The sequence below is a fragment of the Panicum virgatum genome, chromosome 7K, assembly GCF_016808335.1.
Source record: "Panicum virgatum strain AP13 chromosome 7K, P.virgatum_v5, whole genome shotgun sequence".
NCBI lineage: Eukaryota > Viridiplantae > Streptophyta > Magnoliopsida > Poales > Poaceae > Panicum > Panicum virgatum.
The window spans coordinates 35,960,792-35,986,207 of NC_053142.1; the positions used below are offsets into that span (position 1 = coordinate 35,960,792).

The 25,416-nt window shown below is 46.6% G+C and overlaps 3 protein-coding genes and 2 non-coding genes across 7 annotated transcripts; 3 read left to right on the forward strand and 2 right to left on the reverse strand.

Moving 5' to 3' along the window:
- The first annotated feature begins 97 nt into the window (after positions 1-97).
- LOC120643274 lies at positions 98-294 on the forward strand. The gene has a single exon (XR_005662954.1). It is a non-coding gene; the product is annotated as a U2 spliceosomal RNA (small nuclear RNA).
- Positions 295-762: 468 nt separating this feature from the next.
- On the reverse strand, positions 763-4,766 carry LOC120641204 (monothiol glutaredoxin-S1, mitochondrial-like). 2 transcript variants are annotated; one of them, XM_039917220.1, is made up of 8 exons: positions 4,581-4,766; positions 4,266-4,343; positions 2,599-2,775; positions 2,259-2,358; positions 2,096-2,162; positions 1,579-1,657; positions 1,117-1,490; positions 763-785 (listed from the first exon to the last, which is right to left on the reverse strand). In XM_039917220.1, exons 2-7 carry the CDS (start codon positions 4,335-4,337, stop codon positions 1,422-1,424), a joined length of 564 nt encoding a protein of 187 aa, XP_039773154.1. In that variant the 5' UTR covers positions 4,338-4,343; positions 4,581-4,766; the 3' UTR covers positions 763-785; positions 1,117-1,421. The 2 variants fall into 2 exon arrangements, with proteins under 2 accessions (XP_039773154.1, XP_039773155.1); XM_039917221.1 differs by lacking the exon at positions 4,581-4,766 and having other exon boundaries at positions 4,190-4,322.
- A 303-nt stretch (positions 4,767-5,069) lies between these two features.
- Positions 5,070-8,522, forward strand: LOC120641203 (ATP-dependent 6-phosphofructokinase 2-like). Its single transcript, XM_039917219.1, has 2 exons — positions 5,070-5,743; positions 7,433-8,522. Exons 1-2 carry the CDS (start codon positions 5,135-5,137, stop codon positions 8,252-8,254), a joined length of 1,431 nt encoding a protein of 476 aa, XP_039773153.1. The 5' UTR covers positions 5,070-5,134; the 3' UTR covers positions 8,255-8,522.
- A 166-nt stretch (positions 8,523-8,688) lies between these two features.
- Positions 8,689-8,762, forward strand: TRNAI-AAU. The gene has a single exon. It is a non-coding gene; the product is annotated as a tRNA-Ile (tRNA).
- A 2,591-nt stretch (positions 8,763-11,353) lies between these two features.
- On the reverse strand, positions 11,354-16,017 carry LOC120641205 (cytochrome P450 724B1). 2 transcript variants are annotated; one of them, XM_039917222.1, is made up of 9 exons: positions 15,560-16,013; positions 14,838-15,180; positions 14,394-14,546; positions 14,014-14,250; positions 13,822-13,908; positions 13,296-13,374; positions 12,986-13,092; positions 12,400-12,524; positions 11,354-11,762 (listed from the first exon to the last, which is right to left on the reverse strand). In XM_039917222.1, exons 1-9 carry the CDS (start codon positions 15,775-15,777, stop codon positions 11,663-11,665), a joined length of 1,449 nt encoding a protein of 482 aa, XP_039773156.1. In that variant the 5' UTR covers positions 15,778-16,013; the 3' UTR covers positions 11,354-11,662. The 2 variants fall into 2 exon arrangements, with proteins under 2 accessions (XP_039773156.1, XP_039773157.1); XM_039917223.1 differs by lacking the exon at positions 12,400-12,524 and having other exon boundaries at positions 15,560-16,017.
- Between the last annotated feature and the right edge of the window lie 9,399 nt (positions 16,018-25,416).

Consider the following 25,416-nt stretch of genomic DNA (forward strand, 5'->3'; position numbering starts at 1 on the left):
AGCCTATAGATTGTTAATTAGTACCACATCGCTAGGAGAGATCGTTTGAGCCGGTTGAGGATGATATAAAACAAGGGGCATGTGAACCAAACAACTCATACCTTTCTCGGCCTTTTGGCTAAGATCAAGTGTAGTATCTGTTCTTATCAGTTTAATATCTGATATGTGGGTCATGTACCCACAATGATATTAAATTTATTTTTTGTGGGGGAGAACTCATTATAGTGGCTTGCCACTAGGGTTCTTAAGTGTTGCCTAAGCGTTGCACTACTGCTAAGGCCTGGCGCACCCCAACCAAAACAAAATTAAATTTTGATCGTTTGGAAGTTTAGTTAGTCATGTCTTGGTGTGCTAATTCTACCACTATTTTCGTTATAGTTGACTATTTTGTATCACTTTCAAAAGGTGTAGATGAACGTAGCAGACAAGTCGTTTGCAAACCAAGTTTATTTATTTTCGAATTAATTAAGTTTTGAGTTTTTTTTATGCATGCATTGTCTTCAAATGGCAGATGAAGCCAATTCAACATGTTTGGACTGATTGGATGGACCCTGGGAAACAGATCGGCGCAGTAGAGGTGTAATGCTGCAACTCGTGATTATGTCAAATACCTATGACGACACAACTCGTACTTCACTCGCAGATTAAAATATTTTTAGTAAACAGAAATCATCAAGCTCACAATTTGCTTCCGTGTGATCACGGTGGCGGAACTGACATGTTTTCGCAAACACCACCCAGTAAATATATTGAACAAAAACAGGTGTCCCTAAGCATTTTACAGCCTACGCCTGCTAATGGGGTTGACCCCGCCCCAAATCCGCCCCTACCCATATTTCAAGAGCCCTAACTACCACCCGCCCCGACCCATCCCGTCGGCCCAATGCCCCAACCCGCCCCAACCCAAAGTCACGACAAAAGATGATATGCGACTTACGCGCCGATCTACTACCATAGCGCCCCAACCCGTCCCAACCCGTCTGTGTCGTCAACCCAACCCAACCCGCCCCAACCCGTTTTATAGTGTCACCCGTTTCCACCCATCCAATAGTACCCGTATTAAAACCCACCCAAAAAATCCGTCAAACCCCGCCCCATTAGCAGGAGTATTACAGCCTTATCATTTGTTATTGCAGGTTCAGTTGAACTACAAAAGATGGGCAATGTAATGCAACCTATGTATCCTGGAACTCAAGCTCCGTATACAATGTACCAAAGAATGGCATTGCGTAATGGCATTATTCATTCTGACAGAGAACTTGGTGCACTCCTGGACATGATCATGGCTGTCTCAGTGATCAGAATGCCAGATCAAACAAACCTGGGACCAGAACGCAAAGAACACCATGCAAAGGTCACCTAAGGATTGTCTGAGAGAATAATATTCTGTGAAAAACAATATAACGTGGATTGCTTCATGGCTAGTTAGCATCCGCCTTTTGTCCATCTCTTTGTGTGATGTCTCCAAGCAGATCCTTTAGTTCCCCCTTCTGAAGAAAATTAGGAAGAAGGAAGAAGGCACTATTTTAAGATGATAAGTTTAATGTACTAACAAAAGAAAATGAAAAGCGAACTTGCCTGGTGCATGCTTAGTATGATGTCAGATCCCCCAACAAACTCTCCTTTGATAAATATTTGTGGAAACGTAGGCCAGTTACTGCATATATAAAAAAAACAAAATAACTTCTGAAATTGACACAGCATGAACAACTTTAGATCTCTGTAATATCATAATGCAAGAAACAAACAGATGTTATTGACACTGTTTGCATGAGGATGATATAAATCGAACCTAGCAGGCTCAAAATTGAATGTCAAGAACCTGATAACTGTAACCCATTTTATTGCCTAAAAAATTCTGAAGTTTTTGTTCTTTCACTGTTGGTCAAAGTTGGTTATTCCCTCTTAAAGTCAAGCTAGAAATCCATTCCCTATTTCCCTTTATGGCTTTACCATTTGATCTCATACAATTTCAATCATGGAAATTTAGATAAGTTACTTCAATCTTAGAGCGCTTTCCCTGCACATGTGTGTAAGCATTTGCCATCTAATGATCTAAGAACACATCATCTGGGAGGTGTAAAGAGACACTTACGTGTGGGCTTTAACAGCCTCTTTGAGCCTGAGATCTCCCAGAATATCTCTGCCACAGATAGGGACATCTGCAATGGACAAGATATAGCTTAAAACTTAGAAAGCACCATTGATTATTGACTGTTTCAGAAAAAATGGTAATAGACTAAATAGATCCAACTTACCATATTGCTGGAAGACCTTGACTGCCAGTGCACTGAAGCCACACATTGGAGACTCAGGGAAACCCTTCATATAGATCAAGACTGGGTTCTCCCTGATATCCTGCTCAGAAAATTTGTTGTTACAATAACAAAATGGCAGCAAGACATGATAGATTAATAAGCTTCATGTTATGCCTAAAATGTTTACACTGGTCTTCAGAACCAGCAGGAACCTAATGCATTTTCACGGTTTTCTGAAAACCCAATGAAATGAGGGGACAACCCCCTACCCCTGGTTAACCCTAAAAAGGTTATGTGCTTTGATCTAAATATTCTGAAATATCCTTTTACATATAAATACCTGAGCAACAATGTCATGCAAAGATGTGTCCGAACTTTTGCTCGTTGGTTTGAAATCTTGATGTGTGTCGCGATCAGTAGCTATTCGTGTTGCAGTCGAATCCCCATTTGCATTAGGATCACCACCATGTCCCGACGAGTAGTTAATAAACTGCTGAAAAGCTGGTGGTGACACAGCCTGCTCTTCCGGTTACCATACAAACAAGGATTCACAAAAAATTAAATGGAAATACAAATTAACTAGGGGGCAACAATTAAACACTAATAGAACAGTAAATACATCATGTGTTGTGGTGTGTTGTTTCAAATCGGTAACAAGACTAACCTACTTCTCGCTTCTCAGTATCTCAGAAAAAATTAAAGAGAACAGAGAGACAATCTCATATGAACTCTTGCATCATATCACATTTTTTTTCTCGAGAAAAGATAACCCTGCTTTTATAAAGCAGAACGTCAGTTACAAAACCACTGGGTATAACAGTTTGCCAGCAAGTTTAAGATCAAACACCTGAACAAAACCTAAAACAACTGTTCACCTCCGCTGCCAAAGAGCTCAATACCAAAACCCATCCAGCTAACCAAAACCAAAAACTAGCTAAAGACCAAAGAGTCCTCCCGAGCAGCACGACCCTGCCTGATGAAGTCAACAGTCCACACTCGAACTGTTGTCACCAAGCCTTCCAAACATCATATCACATATTCACAAGGAGAACACTATAATTGGCTGGCACTTAATCACACAGATTAAAAATCAAATTGACACACATAAAGCACAAGTATAGAAGTTCAACAGAGGTGTCAAAAGTTTTCATTAACAATACTTGCGCAGAAAACTTGAAGGTTGCAACCAGAGAATGGTACCTTAAACAAAATAATAAGCCCTCAATTGCGATCAGAAGGGGGAAAAGAATATCTATGCTGAGACTAGACAAATTGCCCCACTTCCCATTAGTACATTTGCACGCATTTTTCTCTGGTGGGTTGCTTTTAAAGTTCTGTTACATGGCACCAAGAAAAGCTTAATTTCATGGAGTGCATGAGAGGACTATAGCATCCCTAGCATTATACAAAACATGATCAGCTCTTTCGAATCAAAATGGGCAACAAAGAGGTAACAATAAAGAAATTCACTCATTCCTGGTGTTACTACTTACTACAATAGTACGGTACAGTGTCCAAAGATACGATGGCAATTGTTAACATAAAGCCATGTAACAGGAGCACTGGAAAAGTCTGGAAACTACACATATATCTCTTCGTTCTGCTGGCTGTGGCTGGTGGCTGGTGGCTGGTGCTAATTTGCTGTGAGAGAAAAATAATGTTGGCTGGCTGGTGACTGGTGCCGATTTGGTGTGAGAGAAATGTACTACTGCTGGCAACCAGCAGAACAGAGTGATGTACTATTACACAACCTCAGACTGAAACTAATGAATTAGAAGTATGCAAACTACATATGGAAATTACACAGTTAAAATTTTCAAAATGAACACTAGCCATGGAACCAAGCACGCACAAGGTCACATTGATCTAGACCCCAAACAACATATGCAATATTACCTAGGAAGAACATAAAGAGGAAAAAAAACTAATACCATCACATCTGTATCAAACAGTCTCGCTAAGGTAGCAGGAATGAAAACCCCCGACGGATGGATTCGCGAGCCTTACAGCTGCCGTCGACGCGCGGCACGACCTGACGAGCCCCCTCGCGACGAGGGCGGTCGACACCAACCTCCTCATAGTACCCTGCAGATGGCAGATTTTCAGAAAAATTAAACACGCCATGGATCTGCCAAAGGAGCAGGAGAAATCAACTGACAACAGAAGCCCCAACCCAGCGGCAACGAACTCGTTCCGCACGGTACTACGAACGAAATGGCCAGCGCCAGAACCGGCGGCGAGCTTAGCGTGGGGGGCAAGGGGGCTCAGACGACAGGAAGAACGGAAGAGTGTCCGAGCAAGCGAAGCCTGGCCTCTCCTTACCAGCAGAAGAAAGAGACAGCTCGACTCGAAGTCCGGATCGATCTCCCGCCCTGCGCCGGCCGGCCTTCGAGGGAGGGGAGGAGCGGAGGAGGACGAGGGACGGATGCGGATGGCCGCCGGAGAAGGATCCCCTTCGGCGGAGCGGAGGCGTGCCAGGCGGTGAATGGGCCGGGCCGATGGGGAGACGGGGCTGCTGGGCCCTGTGCTTCTCGGGCTTGGGCCCAATTCCACGGAATGCTTCCGAGGTGATGATTACGTACACGGCGTCTCGAGTCCATAGATTAGGCGCGTCGTTAACCCGTGCCCGCGCAGCTCGCCGTTCCGTAACTACCGTTACGTGGCCGTTTTCCCGTTTTGTTTAAGCCCGCGGGCGATGACGCGCCCCCCTGACGCGGCGCCTCCACAGTTTCTCGAAACCCGGCGCCGAAACCGCCACGCGTCGCCGACTAGTTAAACTAACACCCCCCCCCCCCCCACTTCCACCCGCAGTCCCCCCGTTCGACTTCGACTCTTCGACCGTCCCACTCCCACCCCAGCCTCTCGCTCGCCGACACATGGACCCCACCGCCCAGAGCTCCGTCGGCCCCGACCCCGCCGCCGACGCCACGGCCCCGACCAGCACCACCGTGACGCTCCCGCCGCTCACGCTCCGCGACGTGCCGCGCCTCCCCTCCGCGCTCGCGTCCCCGCGCCCGGCGGCGGTCCCGAACCCCATCACCCGCCACCCCTACTACCGCCACCTGCCGCCCACCTTCTTCATCTCCCCGGGGGACGTCTCGCTCCGCCACGCCTTCTTCGACCTCGCCTCCGCGGCGCCCTCGCCGCTCGTCGCATACCGCCGCGCGGGGCCCCGGCGGGACCTCGCCGCCGACCCGGCCCGCGCGCGCGCCGCGCTCGTCACCTGCGGGGGGCTCTGCCCGGGCCTCAACACCGTGCTGAGGGAGCTCGCCGTCGGGCTCCAGGAGCTCTACGGCGTCCGCGACGTCTTCGGCGTCGCCGCGGGGTACCGCGGGTTCTACGGCGGCGACGAGGACCACGTGCGCCTCGACACGGCCGCCGTCGACGGCTGGCACAAGAAGGGCGGCACCGCGCTCAAGACCACGCGGGGCGGGTTCGATCTCGCCAAGATTGTCGACGGCATCGTCGCGCGCGGGTATACGCAGGTAAGAGCAAGCAAACACTGAGCAATGTAAAATTGCTTTACACTTCACACCCTTGAATCCCTTTATATTTGGAATCAACTATGGATATTAGCGATTGCTGAAGAGTAGTAGTCCTATCAGTTGAACATTCAGGATTTAGAATGACAAAGTAGCCTATATGTGTTATTGAACTGTTTGTTATACACGACGGTCGACGGCATCGAAATAACCTTGGGTTTTTTGGATCCATACCATTACAATTTTCAATGTTTGGAGAAACGCCATTACTATTCGTCTATTTTGAAACATACCATTACAATTTTTCGCTTCTCGCAAAAATGACACAGAATACGTATGGAGACAACCTGGGCCCAGCTGCAGGTGTATATGAATACGTATATTGCAATGAAGGCCCTCTCTCCTATCACTGACTCGCGGGCCCCACATGTCATCATCTTCTTCCTCATCTCGCCATCTTCCCATTGCTGAGCCCCCGTCTTCCGGCGCATCATCCGGCGCATCTTCCGGCTCTCCTCCACTCCCCCGCCGCAGCCGCCCCCGCCGCCGCAGCGCCCAAGCCAGCAGTCCCCACCCCTCTCGCGTGCGCCGCCAACGGGGCCTGCGCGAGCGCCGCCGCGGGGGCCTTCACCTACGCCGCGCTGCTCCCCATCGACGCCGTCAAGACCCGCCTCCAGGCCGCCGCGGCTCCCTCCGCCACCGCCTGGCAGGTCTTCCTCGACATCCTCCGCACCGACGGGCCCCTCGGCCTCTACCGCGGCCTCTCCGCCGTCATCCTCGGCTCCGCCTCCTCCTCTGCCGTCTACTTCGGCACCTGCGAGCTCGCCAAGTCGCTGCTCCGCCCCCACCTCCCGCCCTTCCTCGTGCCCCCGCTTGCCGGCGCCAGCGGCAACATCTCCTCCTCCGCCATCATGGTCCCCAAGGAGCTCATCACGCAGCGCCTCCAGTCCGGCGCCACCACAGGCCGCTCCTGGGAGGTGCTCCTCCACATCATCCAGACCCACGGCTTCTTCGGCCTGTACGCGGGATACGCCGCCACGCTCCTCCGCAACCTCCCCACCGGGGTGCTCAGCTACTACTCCTTCGAGTACCTTAAGGCATTCACCCTCAAGAGTCGCCACAAGGAGAGCCTCACGCCAGGGGAGAGCGTGCTCTGCGGTGCTCTTGCAGGGGCTATATCCGCCGCACTCACCACTCCGCTGGACATCGTCAAGACGCGCCTCATGACCAGGGTCGGAACGGAGGGCAGCCGCACCGTGCTGGGGACGATGAGGGAGGTGGTCGCCGAGGAGGGGCTTATGGGCTATCTCGTGGCATTGGCACCACTGGCAACGGGCGCTCAGCAATGGGAAGATGGCGAGAGGAGGAAGAAGATGATGACATGTGGGGCCCGCGAGTCAGTGATAGGAGAGAGGGCCTTCATTGCAATATACGTATTCATATACACCTGCAGCTGGGCCCAGGTTGTCTCCATACGTATTCTGTGTCATTTTTGCGAGAAGCGAAAAATTGTAATGGTATGTTTCAAAATAGACGAATAGTAATGGCGTTTCTCCAAACATTGAAAATTGTAATGGTATGGATCCAAAAAACCCAATAACCTTTGGTTCAGAATCAGTTGTTTCCCTTCTTTGCATATATTTGGGACTAATTATAAACTGATCACATTCAAATCTTTCTTCTTTACTAAAGATATATGCGATTGGAGGGGATGGAACCATGAGAGGAGTTGTGGCAATCTTTCAGGAGTTCAAACGCCGTGGTTTGAACATATCCATTACGGGCTTCCCGAAAACTGTGGACAATGACATTGGCATCATAGACAGGTCATTTGGTTTCCAAACCGCGGTGGAGATCGCTCAGCAGGCAATTGATGCAGCACATGTTGAGGCTGTTAGCGCTGTCAATGGCATAGGTCTTGTCAAACTTATGGGGAGGAGTACAGGTCATATCGCCCTTCATGCCACTCTGAGCAGCCGTGACGTCGACTGCTGCTTGATTCCAGAGGTTGATTTCTACCTGGAAGGCAAGGGAGGTCTGTTTGAGTTCCTATATGAACGGATAAAGAAGAAAGGGCATGCTGTCGTTGTGGTTGCTGAAGGAGCTGGTCAGGAACTGATTCCCCGGACGGAAGATCAGAAGCGAGAACAGGATGAGTCTGGCAACATTGTATTTCTTGATGTAGGTCCATGGCTGAAATCTGAGCTTGGTAGATGGTGGAAGAAAGAGCATCCCGATGAACTGTTCACTGTGAAATACATTGATCCTACATACATGATTAGAGCTGTCCCCGCAAATGCTACCGACAATTTGTATTGTACCTTGCTGGCGCATTCGGCGATCCATGGGGTCATGGCTGGGTTTACCGGCTTTGTACCTGGTCCGATAAATGGGACTTACAGTTACATACCGTTGGAAGATGTTGCTGTGGCAAAGAACCCTGTTGATGTGAATGATCACAAATGGGCATGGGTCCGATCAGTCACGAATCAGCCAGATTTCCTAAAATCCTAAGCCCAAGACCTGAAGCTCGGTGGTGTCGCCAACTTGTAAGATGACTGATCCTCACTGCACATGTTAAAATGGATTTCTGCTGATCCAGTTGCTTCCCTAGTTATATTCAGTTCAATAAGATGGTAGCGGTAGATGCTGTCCTCTCCAGTTTGTGTGCTTGTGAAACTATTCCGAGAATGTTGACAGCCATTATGTTGTTGTGCCTGTACGTATGTTGAAATATGTCCTCTCATGAATAAATGGTGCGCTGGAATGACATGATGTCTACTATGCTCTTGTTCTGAATGAGAAAGTGTTATCTTCCTTACGCAGCTGATTGCCTCATTATATTAGTGGCAGCGCACAGTGTAAATAAACATCATAGACGTGGAGCGTCTAACTCTAACCGATGCGTTCAATTTGAAATACAATAATAATAACTGATGGAGCAAGATGGCCTATTAGCTCAGTTGGTTAGAGCGTCGTGCTAATAACGCGAAGGTCGCAGGTTCGAGACCTGCATGGGCCAAACAATTGTTTTTTTTTCTCATTTTGCACATTTTTTTCTCAAGACTAGAACAGAAAAATCAAGGCCTGCACTGTGCCCACATTCTCATGCGATGGCAAATTTGGAATCATTGAGATTGCCGATAGCCTAAAATTACTCATAACCCATGATTCGGGGAGGTGTGATTCTGAACATCTACAGATCTCCCAGCAGACCTTCAAATTGGATTAGGCCTGCGTGAGCGTGTGATCATCAGAGCACGGCACGAACACCGAAGCATACACTGCAGGATCTGTCCGTCCATGCATTCCTCTCGAAGCTGCTAAGCACCTCCATCTTTTTAATAAATTAAGAAAAAAATCACTCTACCGCGACCTGGGCGGACGTGAAAAGCGCGGCTACCAGCCAGCGCTGGCTGGCAACTAGCCAACCGAACACGTCGCAGGATGGAATCGATGTTGCCCTTCAAGAGCTTTTTTTTGTGGGGCTAAAAAAATGGTTGCCCATCGACCTCGACTCGGCTAAAATGGACACGGATCGCGCTAAGGCTGAACAGGTAGTGGGGCTTCCTGATTTCGGCCGGGAGGATGATCGGTCGAGGCTGGGGACCTGCTCGCAAATATTATGGTGTTATATGCAAATACTCGGATCGCGATTAAAAGTCTCGATCGAAATTAGAGGGGTGGCCTATAGTGAGATTGCGATCCAAGGGCGTGTGAAAACTATTGAGGGCTATATCCGTAAATATCCGGAACGCGATTTATTGTGCCTGTTTTCCGGTCGTCGTCGCGCCGCCGCCGATGGACCCACCCTCCGTCCTTTTCTCCGGAGATGATGCCACACGCGGCAGGGCCGATCGGCGGCGTCGAGGGCGCGCGCCGCGCGCGCGGTGGCGAGAGACTACGGCGAAGGATGCTACTACTAGCCATGGATCGGATTGGATGCAAACACAGCGACGCGACCTCAGGCTAGCGACGGCGCCTGGTGGCTGGCGCTTTCCCGTCGGTGGATGCGCCTGGTGGCTGGCGGCCTGGCGCTTTCCCGTCGATGGATCTAGCATTGCTGAGCGTCAGGTCTATGCGCTTTGTTTCCATCTTTACTCTTTACTGAAGAACAAAATCACGACAACTAATTCAGGTCTGAATTTAGGATCAATAGTAGCTACAAAGAACTCCTGTGAGTTAGTTTAAAAAAAGGAAAACAGAGAATATCAGTGCAATAGTTGGATCCTGGTTTATGGTTCAAAGATGCAAGAGTACATCAGTGCAACACTTAACCTTTAAAATCAATTGTAAAAAAACCTTTAATATCCTAATTGCTACTTTCATGAGCACCCAATGGATTCATGATGTACCACCATTCAAAACACTGACTTTTTTTCCTGTAAAGTAGAAGTTGCCATATCATTTGATGGTAGGTTGAAGTAAATAACCAAAATGATATATTTTTTTTGCAATATAGTCCTCCAGGTATTATGTTCGCAGTTATCTTGTAAATTAACATGATTTTTAGTTACTCACCCAAAGAGCCGGGACCATCATCTACTGCTTGCTTTGTTGCCCACTTGCCCATGCAGAACATGTGAACTATGAACTATACCTAACTAGGCGTATAGCCCGCGCATTTGCGCGGCTAGTATTGAAAATTCAAAAATTTGTATGTCGTTGTATCCTTACTTAAAGGTTATACTATTTTTTTATCATACATCATCCTGTTTGTTATCGTAAATTATATCTTAATTGTTGATTAAAACAATTCAACTATGATCTACCTATAATAACAATTTGATTTGTTGAGCTTTAATAATATTATGCAGATAATTATTCTTATTTTCATTTTATTTTGATTGATTGTTGTTAGCTTTAGTTTTTATTAATAGTATATATTTGTAACTGATACATAGCTAAATGATATTTTATATTTAATTTTTCATAATGGCATTGGTGGGTGATTTTTAATTAGGCACAGGGTATTTTAGGCTAATTTTTATCATAATGGCAGTGGTGGGTAATTTTTATTTTTCTATTTTTCTTCGATTAATGTGGGAATTTCTAGGCCTTGAGAGCGAACGTGGAGGCTCCGTTTGTTGGCCAAATAATAAGATAATAAATTCAATTTTTCCAAGGAAACCTTTGGGTCAGATATAGTCTGAGAAAAAACTTCTTACATATGAAAACATGATCATATGACAAGAGTCAGAATAAGAGGGCCACCGGCATAAATGAGAAAAGGATAACAGCGTTATATGCAGTCTGAATTTTTGCATAGAAAATAGCCACAGTGAATTATCTCAAAGTTCAGACTTCAGTCAAGCTCCAGAACTGCTGGCGGTCAAGATGGCAAATCTCTGGACAGCCAGATGACTTCTGTCATCTCTGGGCAGGCACTTCGTGCACGTGCAGTACGTCAAGCTCTAAAGACATCTTCGCGTCCGTCTCCTCTCATCCTCTGCTCCTTAAGATTGACGACCTGAACTCTGAAGCGACTGCTCGACCAAATTCAAAAGAACTAACCGGTAAATGACACTCCAAATTAAGTTCAGTGTGGTCGTTTGCTAGAAGATGTTTAATCAAATCAAAGTCCTAAAAGCTCCGAAGTCCGAAGTGATAAACTAAAGCCTTCCGAATCCCAGGAGTCCAAACTTCTCGTATAGAACAGTGGTTGAGCCACAGTGGAGAATGTTACAGGGTGAAGTACTGAAGTGAACCAACCACCTCGAGCAATTGCCATGGGGAAAATATATCTACATCATGTACATCATAAATCACAGTCTCAGCTGCCTCATGCTAGCTACTTACAAGCTAGTGCACAGTGTTTCTTCACTTCATGAAACTTCACGCCGTTCATGGACATGGATGTTTCCCGTGCAGGTACCTTCTAGCTAACAGATGAACTCGCCGTGACCGGGCCTTCAGGCCAAGTCAAGATTCATGGCAGATTGGCTCGATTTCTATTGGCAGACCTCTCTGAAACTCCACGTACGGGTATGCCATTGGAATGTCATCGCCATCGATTCTCCATCTGCAAGGCAACAAGTATATTTGGCAGTTTGATCACACAATAGTGTTCTCTATCTGGTTCGTTCGTACCACTCAACTTGCATAGCCTACTTGTATAAAACTCCACGCTGCCATGCAGCCATGCTTGTACTGTGTGTTTGTAGTCTGATAATATGTTCTAAAGTTCTGGATCCAAAACTACATGAGATTTAATTTAAGACTTGCGGTCCCTGTCGATGAAAACATAAATAAGGGAGGCAAGTGGTACGCCATAAACTTCTTGCCATTACTTTCAATAGTTTGTGTTACTAGTGTAACACTGCTAACCTGATTGTTCTGCTTCCTTGTTCATGTTTTGTCCGTTTTCTCAATTCGACATTGTTGACCAATGACCACCTTGCCATGCCTTACTAGTATGTCTTAGTATTACTAGGTTCAATCCAATGATAAGCACATTATTCTGCTTTCCTGTAGTTTGCATCGTCCATATTTAAATTTAGAGTAAGCTGTCCCACCGCATTAGTTTCTTATGCCGGTTATTAGAAATGTCTATGATGCTTGTCTGCTGCTTTGATTTGTCAGTTTTGTTATTGTGACTGTACCAGTGATTTATGTAGGCATCTCCAACTCTAGTAGGACAAATACTCCCATCGTTTTACCTATAATTGAGCACAAGGTGATGGAGAAAGAAAGCAGCCTCTACTTTAGCAAGCTCCGATCCTGGGCAGAGCCGAGGCCCGCCACCGAACGGCGTAAACCTCTTGCTTGTCCCTTGGCTTGAGCCCTGATACAACAATCAGATAAGTTACGCGTGCATATGAATTAAGCCATGAACATTATAAAAGGAATAAAAAAATGAAGCAAAGCCAAGGATGCTGGCTTTGAATGAGAGTATCATGGCAAGGACCATTGACAACAGGCACTGCAGCCTCAGGCAGCTTGCTTGGCATCTGAAGATACCAGGATAGTTGCAGGTAATTATGTCACAGGTGGACACTCACTAATTAAAGGAAGCAATTAGTTAGAGTACACACTTTAAAGAAGATTCCCTAAAAGCCCCCCAGATAAGCTTGTTTGATAGGTGCTCTAGCCTTTTAATTGTATATTTCAGGTTTGAATAGGTAGCTTATTATCACAAAGCTAAGCTGTTAATTATGGCCTTGTATGAATCATCAGCTCGTTAGTTCACTACCAATATAGATGGCAGGTCAAAAGTACACTACCAATGGAAAGAAAATAGCATACCTCCCATCTACAGGGTTGAAAATGTTGGGCATTTCCATGAAGCGAGGGGTTCAGATGAACAGCACTGAAGACGGGTAGGACCTTCCAGCCAGATGGAATCAGATACTCTGCAACAGAGCAAAAGGGAGAGCCACTTGCTTTTGAGCATCTTCGTCTATCAAAAGCTAGGTGTTTGTAGGCATCATAATGCTTAAAAATCAGGATTAAAGGTGCGACCATCCCCTCTGCCTCTGATCCATTATCATGTGATGAGCACAAATGGAAACTGCTACGAAAGCCTCATTACGATGCTGATGCAGGGTTTGTTTACCTTTGTATCTGACATCTTTGAGGGCCTTCCTGTGGACGAACTTGACTATGTTGCCGCATCTCAGAGCCTCGTTGATAACCTGCAAGAGCATGCACATAAGCATCACAGGCGCAATTAGTCTGAATATCGACACAATGTCATTTCTGTAGCTTGCTGCTAACAGAAGGGGAAAAAAGAAAGAGAAAGTCCTTTGGTTACCAAGGCTGTGTTCAGTTCCCACAACCCCCCCCCCAATCCAAACTTTTCATCACATCTCCATCACATCGAAACATTAAATATAGCAAATGACACATGCATGGAGTACTAAATATAGGTAAATAAAAAAACTAATTGCATAGTTTTGATGTACGTTGCGAGACGAATCTTTTGAGCTTAGTTAGATCATGGTAGGACAATATTTACCACAAACAAATGAAAAGTGCTACATTGTGCTACAGTGTCCGATGTGATTTTTTCTCCCACTCTTCCAGGGATCTAAACACAGCCCAACAAATCTTATACAGTACATAGTGAGTGGCCATCTTACATGTTGGGTATATTCCATCTTCTTGTAGTCTTCTGAAGTCAAGCTCTCCTCCTTCCCTTTGTTGGATCTTATGCTGTCGTGCTCCCTCTGCGTGCATAGCATGTTCGCATATAGTTTACTGATGGCCACCGGCCTAACAGCTAGCTATCATTTGTGTCCTCATTACAGTAAAAAAAAAGGCATGTATTTTACCTTGACCAGGTCCAGATCTTCTGCAGACTGCCCAAGAAAATATACGACCATGGAGATCAAGAGCGAGGTGGTCTCGTATCCTCCCAGCAGGGAGTCCAGCACAAAGCTCACTTTCTCGTCATCGGAGAGCTCGTTGCTTGACAGGAGCACGTCAAGGAAATCGCCCTTCTTGCATGACCCTGGACTCCTCCGCTCCTCGATGATGCCCTTCACAGTGCTGGATATCCTCTCTCTAGCCTGTGTGGGTTATTAGGAGCAGGAGACAGCAGAATAAACCACTGTTACATACTGTATAATCATAATGCAACTTTACTAATGTAAGAAAAAATATAATTTTTATTTATTAATGTGGAATAATCAAAACAGGTCAGGATGATTACCTGGACAGCCTTGGCATATGGGGTCCCTGGGATGTAGAGAGGGAAGGAGATGAGGCCCTTCATGAAGGCCAGGAAGTCCTCCAGTATCCTGGCAGTGACCGGGTCCTCTGGTGACAGCCCCAGCACCTGCTTCACTATCACACTGAACGCGAACTGTGCTTCTTCAAGGACAGAGAACACGCCACACCAGAGGGGGGAAAAAGGAAAAAGACCCTGGTAAGTCAAAGTCACCATGGAAAAAGATTCATGCAGAAGCAGCATGGCAAGTGACAACACGACGATGCCCGTCGTTGACAACTTGACATGCATGCGCAGAGGTTTTCTCTCCATGTGTATCAAGGGGATCATGTATTCATGTCCATGCCACTCTGCTGATGACCGATAGACTCAGGAGTCGATCATCAGGAGCAGCTAGCCATGCGGCCGGGCAGTACAGTTGCTAACCTTCCTTGCCTCCTCGCAGAAGGCGACGACCCTACCGCCGCCGCCGTCCTGGCGCCATGAGCCGACGACGTGCAGCGCGATCTTCTCGATGTCGCCGAGGTAGCCGGGCTTGAGCTTGGTGGAGGTGACCAGGGCGAGGGCGAGGGCGAGGTTCCTGAGGCGCTTGTGGTCCTCGCCCAGGACCACGAGCATGGAGGACTTGCCCAGGATGCCATGGATCGGCCTCGGGTAGCTGCACTGGAACAGCCGCTCCTCGTTCTGCAGGATGAAGTGGTTGAGGTCCTGGTCGCAGGACACCACCGTGGGGGTGCAGAACAAGTGGGACTTGAACACCCGCCCATACCTGCAGCATCAACCACACAAAGTCCACACCAACATCATTATTGCTAGCGGTTAATATAACTAGTGCCACACCATGCATGCTAATCAGCTAGCGTTAGTTTAACCTTTACCGTCTCTCGTTTCACCTCACTACTGTCACGGGCTCGGAACAAGGCAAAAAAAAACATGAAAGATAGATGCATGCATGCATGATAAAGCTGCGTAGACAGGACAGCCGCATCGCCTTTTGGCTGGCACACATGAAATAATGGTGCAATACTTAATTGCGCGGTAATTCAGGGGGGAAGAGAGGATCTGATGTGGCCTGCCTGTTCATCATGGATGGTGGCCGTAAAAATTTTAAAAGGAAAGGACGGAGCCCGTGGCGCTGGAGTTTTTACCTGGCGCAGTGATCCTCCAGGAAGCCGCCCAGCGTGTTGGAAGAATGGGGCGCGAGGAACCTGAGCGTCTCGCCGACGAGCGGCCATCCGAAGCTACCCCTGGGGGCCTTGGGGTTCAGGAGCAAGGGCAGGAAGTGGCTCAGCACCAGGGCCAGGAGCCAGGCGAGCAGGATCGCCGCCAGGGCGGCAAGCGCGAGCTCCCCCGCCACCGCCATCATCGACGGCCACCACCACACCCAAGTTTCATCTCCCAAGCATGTAGCCTGCAAGAGTTTCGATCTCTGTCTATATATGTGTATGTGTATATACTCCTATGGTGTGTGAATGCTTCACTTAGCTTTGTTGAAGCCTCACACAGCTCACCCCCGGGCTGCTGTTCCCTGCTCTATATCTCTCCCTCTCTAGAATGCAAGGCGAGGGGGAGCTATATAGTAGCAGAAGCGAGGCAGGAAGGATCTTGGCAAAGGGAGAGAGGGAGGGAGAAAGGAGGGAGAAAAAATAAGGCTGCCTTTTGTTTCCTTTCCTTGGCCTCCTCCTTTTCGATTATTTACTCAGGCCGTGTTTAGTTGCGCGTTGTAAAGTTTTTGAAAATGCATCTTTCTACATTTGAAGTACTAAACATAGACTAATCACAAAAATAATTTCAGAATTTGTCTGTAAATCGCGAGACGAATCTAATGAGTCTAATTAATCCGTCATTAGAGGTTATTTACTGTAGCATTACTGTAGCAATTTAGCATCTAATTACAGTCTAATTAGGTTCATTAGATTCGTCTCGCCGTTTACAGACAGCAGTCGCAATACGTTTTTTATTTCGTCTACATTTAAATCTCCATGCAGGTGCCGGAATTTTTTTTTGGAATTTTGATTTTTTAACTAAACACGGCCTCAGTGTTCTACGCTTGAGTATGGGTGTGTTTAGATTCACGAAAAGTTGGATGAAAAAGTCACATCAGATACTGTAGCACTTTTCGTTTGTTTGTGGTAAATATTATCCTACCATGACCTAACTAAGCTCAAAAGATTCATCTCGCAACGTACATCAAAACTATGAAATTAGTTTTTTTATTTTTCTACATTTAGTACTCCATGCATGGATCATTTGCTACATCAAAACGGATGTGAACAGTAAATGAGTCTAATGGTACAGCATCCCGACGTATCACCGTCGTACTGTAACAAACAGTACTCGGGGGTACTGTTCACATCGGTACTGTTCATTACTGTATCACACATCTCATCCGTCTGCTCCAGACCGACAGTTCTCGTTCATTCCACCTCTCTCTACAGTACTTAATCTCGTTTCGCTTTAGGCTCTGTTTGTTTCCGCGGTTGCTTCGATTATGAGCCAAATAATCAGATTAATCCCGCCAAACTCTTGAACGTGGAGTCCCAAAATAGCGAGAAGAGATATTCGAGCCGCTTAAAGCTTATACGCGCCGCGCTTTTTTGGACTGCCGTTTCAAACAGGACCATAATCAAGGAGGGGCTATAGCTAGGACTAGGAGGATGGTCCAGCGTAGAGTAGCCTAGCATCTAGGCTGCTGCAAAGGTGCAGTCAAACATGCAGGTAGAGAGAGAAAATTTGTAGAAACGGCCAAACGCAGGTGCATAGGGCCGCGCTGCTGATTGCTGAAGCAGCAGCTCTCGACAAGGTCAAGCGAATTTGGAGATTAGCAAATTTCAACTTGTGACCACGTAGTAAGCTGTTTTAAAAAAAACAAAAGAACGAACGGTACGGTCACTATTAATCCTTAGCGCTTGAGTGTTAACAACGGAGCAATGAGCTGCCTTGATCGTAGTCAAATTGACCACATCGCCACGGACGCATCAGAAACTGTTTCTAAAATGGGGTCAAACTACGCTTTTTGTGTGCAAGTACAATCTCATCGTCCTAGGTCAAAGTGTGCCTAGTACTAGGAGAGGAGAGAGAAAAAATGATCCTCTCATTTACAGTTGACTACTATGTAGTTGACTTTGCATACAGCTGCTTTTCCTAAAATTCTCGCCGGACCAAAACATGCATCACCCTTGAAACAGTTTTTAGCAACACTAGTGAAAGAAAACTTTTAAGCCAAAATTAAACAATTTATTCAAATACAGGGCACCATCTTCTTGTAACTTTACTACAGCTTACATTTACAGAGAAGGGGTGACAGAGAGTCCTCAGGTCGTTTGGTACCATTTGTTACTCCGACAAACACTGTTGCCGAGGCTCCCCAGTCCCCACCCTGGGGTAACCTGCCCTCTACTGGCAATTATTTGCCCTACTCCCACAATGGTCACCAAGGCCATGTTTTGTTAGAAGCCTGAATTTTTTTTCAAAAAAAAACAAATGTATACATGGAGTACTAAACAAAGTTTATTTGTGAAACTTTTTCACGGATGGGTGTAACTTTTCAAGACGAATCTAATGAGCCAAGTTCCACCATGATTGGCTACAGTGATGTTATAGTAACCACATCTAATCATCCTCTATTCATGCGGTCAAAGGCCTTATTAGCTACAACACATACTATAGTGCTATGATTATGGAATTTATTTTATAATTAAACTTCATTTAATACCTCTAATTAGTGGTCAAAGGGTGTGAAAACTTTTTCACCCCTGACCAAACAAGGCCCAAAATGCACCCCCAACCAAACACCAACAAATTGTGCCGTTGCATATACCACCCATATAAGTTGGTGGCAGTTTTGTGGATGTATTCCTTCCCGTTCATATTTTGAAGGATTCAAAGCATGTGAGCCTCAACCACTTTGTATAGCGTTTTCTAAAGAACTCTAGTGCCCAATGAGCCTGCCACATATTTCACTTCCAAGAAATTCTCCTAACGTCAGATACCCATTACGCATTGTTTGGATGTAGATATTAAAGCCTGTAATTTAAAATTGGCATCAAGGAAACCGAATATCAGTTGTTTGGATGGTAGTCTAGTAATAGATATTGGAAATTTGCTCCAATACCAAACGACATTTGGCATATTTGAATTTGGCATATTTGAAATTGGTTGGGGAATAAAGCTCATACTCCCTCCGTCTTAAAATAAGTGTTATTTTAGAAAGTTTCAGACATATTAGGTTAATCTAAATAGGAGTTTCATGAAGAGTTTCATGAAATTAAATATCATTAATTTTGCTGATATGGCAAAGAAAGAATGATGGAGTTTCATGAGATGTGAGGAGAGTTTCATCACCATGAAACTCATCTGGCACGGCTACCTAGTTCTCAGTCTAAATATCTGTGCCCATAAAACTCTCACTGAGACTGGCCTTAGTCATTCTAAAAATGACTTTATTACCCATAATTACTTCTAGGAATTGGGGCTGAAAGCCGTGTTAGTATTTATTTGGTTTTCTAATCCTCAATGAATGCATAATGCATATGCATTGGAATTAGAAAAGTAATATCTACTGAATATTTAATTTGCTATATGTGTTTTTATACAATGCTTTTATGGTACTTAGATATTGCTTTAATTAGATGAATTTCATAATAAACTAAAACTACACTCTGTATGGAACATTATTTGAATGCTAAAACTACCCTCATTTTGAGATAAAGGGAGTAGTTTTTTTTTATAAGTTGAGTGGCTAGATAGTTGTAAATCTATTACTAGGCCAGTTTCAGTAGAGTTTTCATGGGAGTTTCATGGACATTAAATTTTGTTGATGTGGTAGGATAATTATGAGAAGAGCGAAAAAAAAGTTTAATGAAATGTGAGAAGAGTTTCATCCCCATATCACTCATCTGATTTGGTTACCAAGTTTTTACTCTAGATAATACCAAGTTTTTACTCTAGATAACTGTGTAATAAAACTATACATTGAGACTAGTAGTCTACAATTGGCCGTTTCGGACAGCTAGATCAGTTGAAACTCCTTTTCGTTCAAACAATTTTATCTTTTATCGAATATCTTTAATGTCTGTTGCTGATCCTAATTTCTAAATGCGGAAGGACAAAAATATTTGAAGCGGTGGTACTAGGAGAACTGAAACTCGGGAAGTGGGATGCGTGCTACTCCATGCAGCATAGTCAAACATAAATTTGGACTACGGCACCTGGGCAACCGGACACTTTGATCGGTCAGAAAACAGGCGACGCCAGAGCAAAGTTGCCGCGAGCTTGAACTCACTCGGGGCTCGTACACTCGCACGAGCGCCCCCGGACGCGCGTACTTGTGGCGCCCGGTCCAGTTGACACGATCAGATTCAAGATCACACGGGCAGCAGCCGTGGAGCCTAAAAAACAATATATTTGAGGAGAGAGAGGTGCGGGTGGTGGGTAGCATATTTAAGGTGCCGCACGAGTGGCACCGGTCGCAGTACAGATAGGTCCACCTTAGCCTCATCGATAGGGGTGCCCACCCACAGCAACAGCACCCCCAGCTGTTTAATCCCGCATTTACCCTTTTGTTTTTCCGTTGCTGCAGCCTCTTCTTTTATTTTTTCTCCGACACGTTTCAATGCATGGTTTTATTGCACGGATGTCTAAAAAAACTAGGTAATCGAGTTGGATGTATTTCATGAAAATCTCCTTTCTCTTTCATCATAAATATCATTTTTTAAAATATTATGCCGCATCAGCAAAATTAAATGGCTTGAAAGTCTCGTAAAACTCCACTGAGAATGGCCATCTAACCCCTTCGTCGGATTGTTTCTTGGTCAGATCTACCTGGCCTTCTTCTCCCCTCGTGTTAGCCGAGCCCGGTTTTGATCGATCTTGATCTGTTTTGTTTAGGGAGGCATTATTGCACTTTTGCTCAAAACTTTAGTGTCCGAGATGCTGCAGAGCCCGCGATCTAAAATGTTTTCTTTATGCAAAATCTGGGGTGGAATTTCAGCTAAATGGACATTACCGCATCGCAGCAATAATAGTAAACGACTGGGGTCGCGACTTTGGTTATTCGATGCCTCTGCTTGCTTCCTGGCCACGTCTGGATGTGCTGAGACCGTCCACAGTGGAAAGAGCAAATGAAGGAGAAAATATACTGTTTGACACTGTAGATGCACTGTTTGACACTGTAGACAGAGAAGGCGTGGGAAACGAGGAGGGAGCAAATTTGCTCTTGCTCCCTCCGCTCTGGTCAGCCTGATGAGCAACGTAAACGCCGGAATATATGTACGCCTAAACTCTAGACACTGGACCTCTCGCATTGGATGCCCAACCTCTCGTGTCGTGTCTGCTTAACCGGCCTCCAGCCAGAAGGGGAGAACCAACGATGGCTTTTGGCTTAGAGATGAGTTAGTTTATGGTATGATGAGATATACCACATCAAGGATGTCGATTTTGTGCTGTTTATTCTCCACTTGGTTGCAGGGAATGGCGGCTGGCCTAATATGCTGGGTAAAATAATGTTTATTAGCCTTCGATCAGCAGCAGCCAGCAGCGCTGACTAATATTTTACGTATCCATCAATCGAAATTTATGAATATGCTCTGCTATGAGGTGGGGGTCGCTTAAGCCAAAAAAAATCAGTTTAATGGAAAATATGTCCCACCCAATAAAAAATGTTATGGTTTCATCAGAACAATGTTCGTTTCAAAAAGAAAAAGAAAAAGAAAAATGTTATTAGCACGTTAATGTTGCTGTCATGAGACCGAGCTCGAGCAGGGGAAGGCCATGGAACGGAAGCACTCGAAAGGGGGTACAGTGGCTTGGAAGAACACCTTTGCTAATAACATGCACGAAGAACATGGTTAGCGACATTTGACGGTCAAACGAGCGAGACAGGTATCTCTTCCCATCCAGCGCGCAGGCCAAGTAAATAAAGAAGAAGAAAAAAAGAGAGATGGACCTGTTCATCGCCCGCGTGCTCGACAGTAGGACGCGATCAAGCAGGGTGGGTACGTGCAGCCGCTGCGAGATCGATACGATCGCTGGATCGATCGGAAGCCAAGGCCATGCCTGCGCTGGCTGCTACCGAGCCGCCCCCACATGGTTGCAGATTCCCCCCTCGTGCGCGGCTTGTCCTCTTGCGCCTGCCCCGTATCCCCCTGTGGATTCGAAGCCGGGCCCCCCTCGTCGTTCCTCCAGGTCCAGGGCCAGATTTGGATCGCGAGCTGCTCGTGCTTAATCGCGCCACCCTGCCCGGCGCTTAGACTGTCCACACAACGGGGCACTCCAAACGACCGGGTACCCCAAATATACAGGTTTGAAAGACCGGTATGCGCTCCAGCGGTGCCCGGTATCCAAGACTGGATATTTCGGGGACCCCCAGTTGCCCTCCACATTACCAAGATCCTCCATCGTCTCTTTTCCGTCTCTCGTGTCTCTCTCCATCTCTTTCCCAGTTATTTTATAGTTTTGAGGGGAAGAGATAGTTAGAGTTAGTTGGAGAGGGAAATATAAAATATTGTATGGTGGGGTATAGGGGTGTGATATAGAATGAATTGTTGGAAATGATTTTAATATGGAGTGTAGAATCTGTTTAGAGGGAGGAGAATATTTCTTTTAGAGGGTGGGTTTTGGAGGAGACGGCTGGAGACAGTCTTAGCTGCCTTGTTCTACATGCGGATTCATTAATGAGAGGATATTAGGTGCAAATCAAACTCTTTCTAAAAACTATGTAAACTTTAATATGGACCACCGGCCTTCGTTAATGCCCAGTGCCGATCATTTAATTTGCGGATAGATTAAGGACATGTTTAGTTCGCGAAAATATTTGGGTTTTAACACTGTGGCACTTTCGTTGTTATTTGACAATTAATAACTAATTATTAAATAATTAGACTTAAAAGATTCATTGCGTGCTAATCAGTTATACTGTGTAATTAGTTATTTTTTCAACTACATTTAATGCTTCATGCATGTGTTCAAAAATTCGATGTGACGGGTACTGTATAAAATTTTTTGGAAACTAAACTGGGCCTAAGGACGCACTCTTGTCATGGACCAGGACGCGCTGCCGCTCCTTGCTTGTCTCCCCCGGCTGTGCTCGAGCAGCGATCGATCGGCATCTACCTGTACGTTTCCAGGCAGCAGCCTCCCTCATGCGCTCATCTTTTTTTTTTCCTCCCCGGCGCGGCGGCCTTTTCCGTGAACGTGAAATGTCTAGAGATGCGTTTCGATCTGGGGAAAGAAATGTCTTTTTCAAGTGTGGTCGGCAGTGTCGCATCCGTGCGTGCATCGCCGCAGATGCGGCCGAGCCGCGGGTGGTCTGTCCCGTACTCCCGTGCCCCGGGGCGGGGGATTCCGCGAACCTACGCCAAACCGGGTAAATCGCTAGTTCCACCACGCGAGCTCGTCGTCTCAGTAAAGTTTTTGAAAAAAACATTTTTCTATGTTTGAAGTATTAAATATAAATTAATCACAAAATAAATTATAGAACTCGTCTGTAAATCGCGAGACGAATGTAATGAGTCAAGTTAATCCGTTATTAGAGATTGTTTACTGTTGTATTACTGTAGTGATTTATCGTCTGCTTACATCCTAATGAGGTTTATTAGATTCGTCTCGCGATTTACAGGCAGCAGTCGCAATGCGTTTTTTATTTCGTCTAAATTTAAGTCTTCATACAGGTGTCGGAAAAAAATTTGGAATTTTAATTGTTTCATACAGTACAATGATTTTTTTAAAAAAACCGTTGTACTGAATTGTTTCGAGAAAAAGAAAAGGGAAACGAAAAGCAAGCGGCGACGGCGACGGCGACGGCATGGCCGCGGACGCGGACGCGCCCGTGCGGACGGCAGAGTGCGTGTGCGATTCACAAGGCGCCGCGCGCTCGCTGCTGCCAAATAATCAAACCGACGCGAGCGCGAGGGGCCGTGCCACGCCCAGGCGCCCCCCACGGCGCCTCGTCACGGGGGGGCAGAGAGGTCCCAGGAGACTAGGAGGCCAGGGGCCCTGGGCCCAGCCTGCCTCCCCTGCATGGTCGCGGTCGCGGCCTCGGTGCCCGTGCCCAGGCCGCGCGCCTCTCGAGATGGCACCAGGATTTAACTTACCGACAGGTCCGGCCAAAACGGCGGGATCCGGTTCTAGTATACCGGTCCGGTTTGATCGAAAATCGGTCGGAACCGGTTGAATTCAAATTTGAATTCAAAAACCGCCATGCAATCGGTTCGGACTGGTATACCGGTCGATTGGACCGGTTTACCGGCCGATTTGGCCGGTATACTTGTAGTTTAAATTAATTTTCCGGCGGTTAAAAAATGGGTCCCCGGTGTGAAATAAAAGAAAATTTTGGCATGAGCTATGCACATATTAATGTAAATAATCACACCAAAACAAAAATTTATAATCATGGATACAAATACAATAGTAATAAACGTGCATACAAATACCGAGTCATACACTTATACACATCAAATAAGAGTTCAACGTAGGAATGGAAAGACCCGACGCGGTTTGGTATTCGGCGGTGGACATCAAAGCGATACCTCGCACTCTAAGCAGCTCAGCCTTGTAGTTGCTTTCTTTGCCCTATCAATCTCACGCTAAAAGAAATCCCGCACATCAGATGGCACATTCCTACAATGGACCACTTCTGCCCTACGCCCAGCCAAATGTTGTTTCAATCTAGTCGCACCACCTCCTCCTTTGTGCATACGACAATAGTTGCATCGCCATCTGGAATAAAGATTTTCACCGTGTTCCCATACAACATCTCTGCCTGCCATTGTCTATCTGCATACATGGACAACAAAAATATATCAATCACATAAATAAAATCATAAATCCTACACCTAAATTTTACCTAAATCCTAATTCCTACACCTAAATCTTACCTAAAACCTAAAACATATCAGCCATACACCTACCTCTAACCTAAATCCTAAAACAAATCATCTAATATTCTAAATCATACACCTAACCAATCATTCTATTAAAAAAATTTCACTTCTTACCTTCTCTCCAGGTCGCACCGGCTTACCGGCGATACCGACCGGCTAGCCGCTCCTACCGGCCGGCTAACCACCCCTGCGCGCCGGTCGGAGAGCAGATCCGAGGCCGGGCCGGCTTACCGGACTAACCGGCCGGCTAGCCGGGCTCGGCGGGTGGCTTCCCGGCTGCGGGCGCTAGTCGCCTCCTGGGTAAGGCTGACAGGGAGCGGGTGGGGCGGAAGGGTTCTGGGCGTCGCGCGACCCCTCCCACCTCTATCCAGAACCCTATCTACCTCGCCAGAGCGCCGTGGGCTTTAATGGGCCATCGGTTTTTTCTTTTTTCTTTTTTGATTTAACTTCAAAATTCCGCAAACTATACTAAATGAACGAATTTTTGAGAAAATTTGACATCAGTAGATTCGCCGCACCTTGAAGTATTTTTAGGAATTTTTTAAGAATTATTCATTTTATTTTGAATTCAAATTTGAATTTTGAATTTGGGTCGGTTTGGTACCGGCTCAAACTAGAAACGGTCCGTACCGGTTTGGCGGTTTGCCAAACCGGACCGGTTCCCACCGGTTTTTGTAAACCTGGGGGCACGGGCGCGCCCTCTGTGCTCTGACTCCGAGGCAGCGAGTGAGCCTCTGACTCTGAACAGCTCTCACCGTCGTCGCCCCCGACCGAGGCTGGGCGGGCAGACCGCAGGCAGAGGCCGCGCGTGCGGGCGTGGCCGTGCCGGGGTGCGTCGGAACCCGCGCCCCGCCCTACGACGACCGCGACACCCCATGCGCTCCCTACCGGCGTGTTATGGCCGTGCCTTTGGCCGATGGCCATTAACCACCCACCCGCGCGCGGCGCGGGCAACGCCCCAATGCCCGGCCGCCTGCACGAGGGGCGCATTCATTACGTGCCATCGCATCGGTGGGCCGGCGCGCGCGTGGGTCGGCACACTCGCCGTCGCGCGTCGCGTCGGTCCCAAGCTCCCACACTACTCTCTGCTGAGAGCAGAGCAAGTGCTCCCCCCTGCCCTACCA

Coding starts and splice junctions, on each gene's coding strand:
- LOC120641205 (XM_039917222.1), bottom strand. CDS start 15,777: ATGATGGCGGTGGCGGGGGAGCTCGCGCTTGCCGCCCTGGCGGCGATC. Junction 13,375..13,821: donor AGATGGAATATACCCAACAT/GTAAGATGGCCA, acceptor ATGCTCTTGCAG/GTTATCAACGAGGCTCTGAG. Junction 13,093..13,295: donor CAAAGATGTCAGATACAAAG/GTAAACAAACCC, acceptor GCTCTGTTGCAG/AGTATCTGATTCCATCTGGC.
- LOC120641203 (XM_039917219.1), top strand. CDS start 5,135: ATGGACCCCACCGCCCAGAGCTCCGTCGGCCCCGACCCCGCCGCCGAC. Junction 5,744..7,432: donor TCGCGCGCGGGTATACGCAG/GTAAGAGCAAGC, acceptor TCTTTACTAAAG/ATATATGCGATTGGAGGGGA.
- LOC120641204 (XM_039917220.1), bottom strand. CDS start 4,337: ATGAGGAGGTTGGTGTCGACCGCCCTCGTCGCGAGGGGGCTCGTCAGG. Junction 2,163..2,258: donor CAAGGTCTTCCAGCAATATG/GTAAGTTGGATC, acceptor TGTCCATTGCAG/ATGTCCCTATCTGTGGCAGA. Junction 1,658..2,095: donor GAGGCTGTTAAAGCCCACAC/GTAAGTGTCTCT, acceptor TTATATATGCAG/TAACTGGCCTACGTTTCCAC.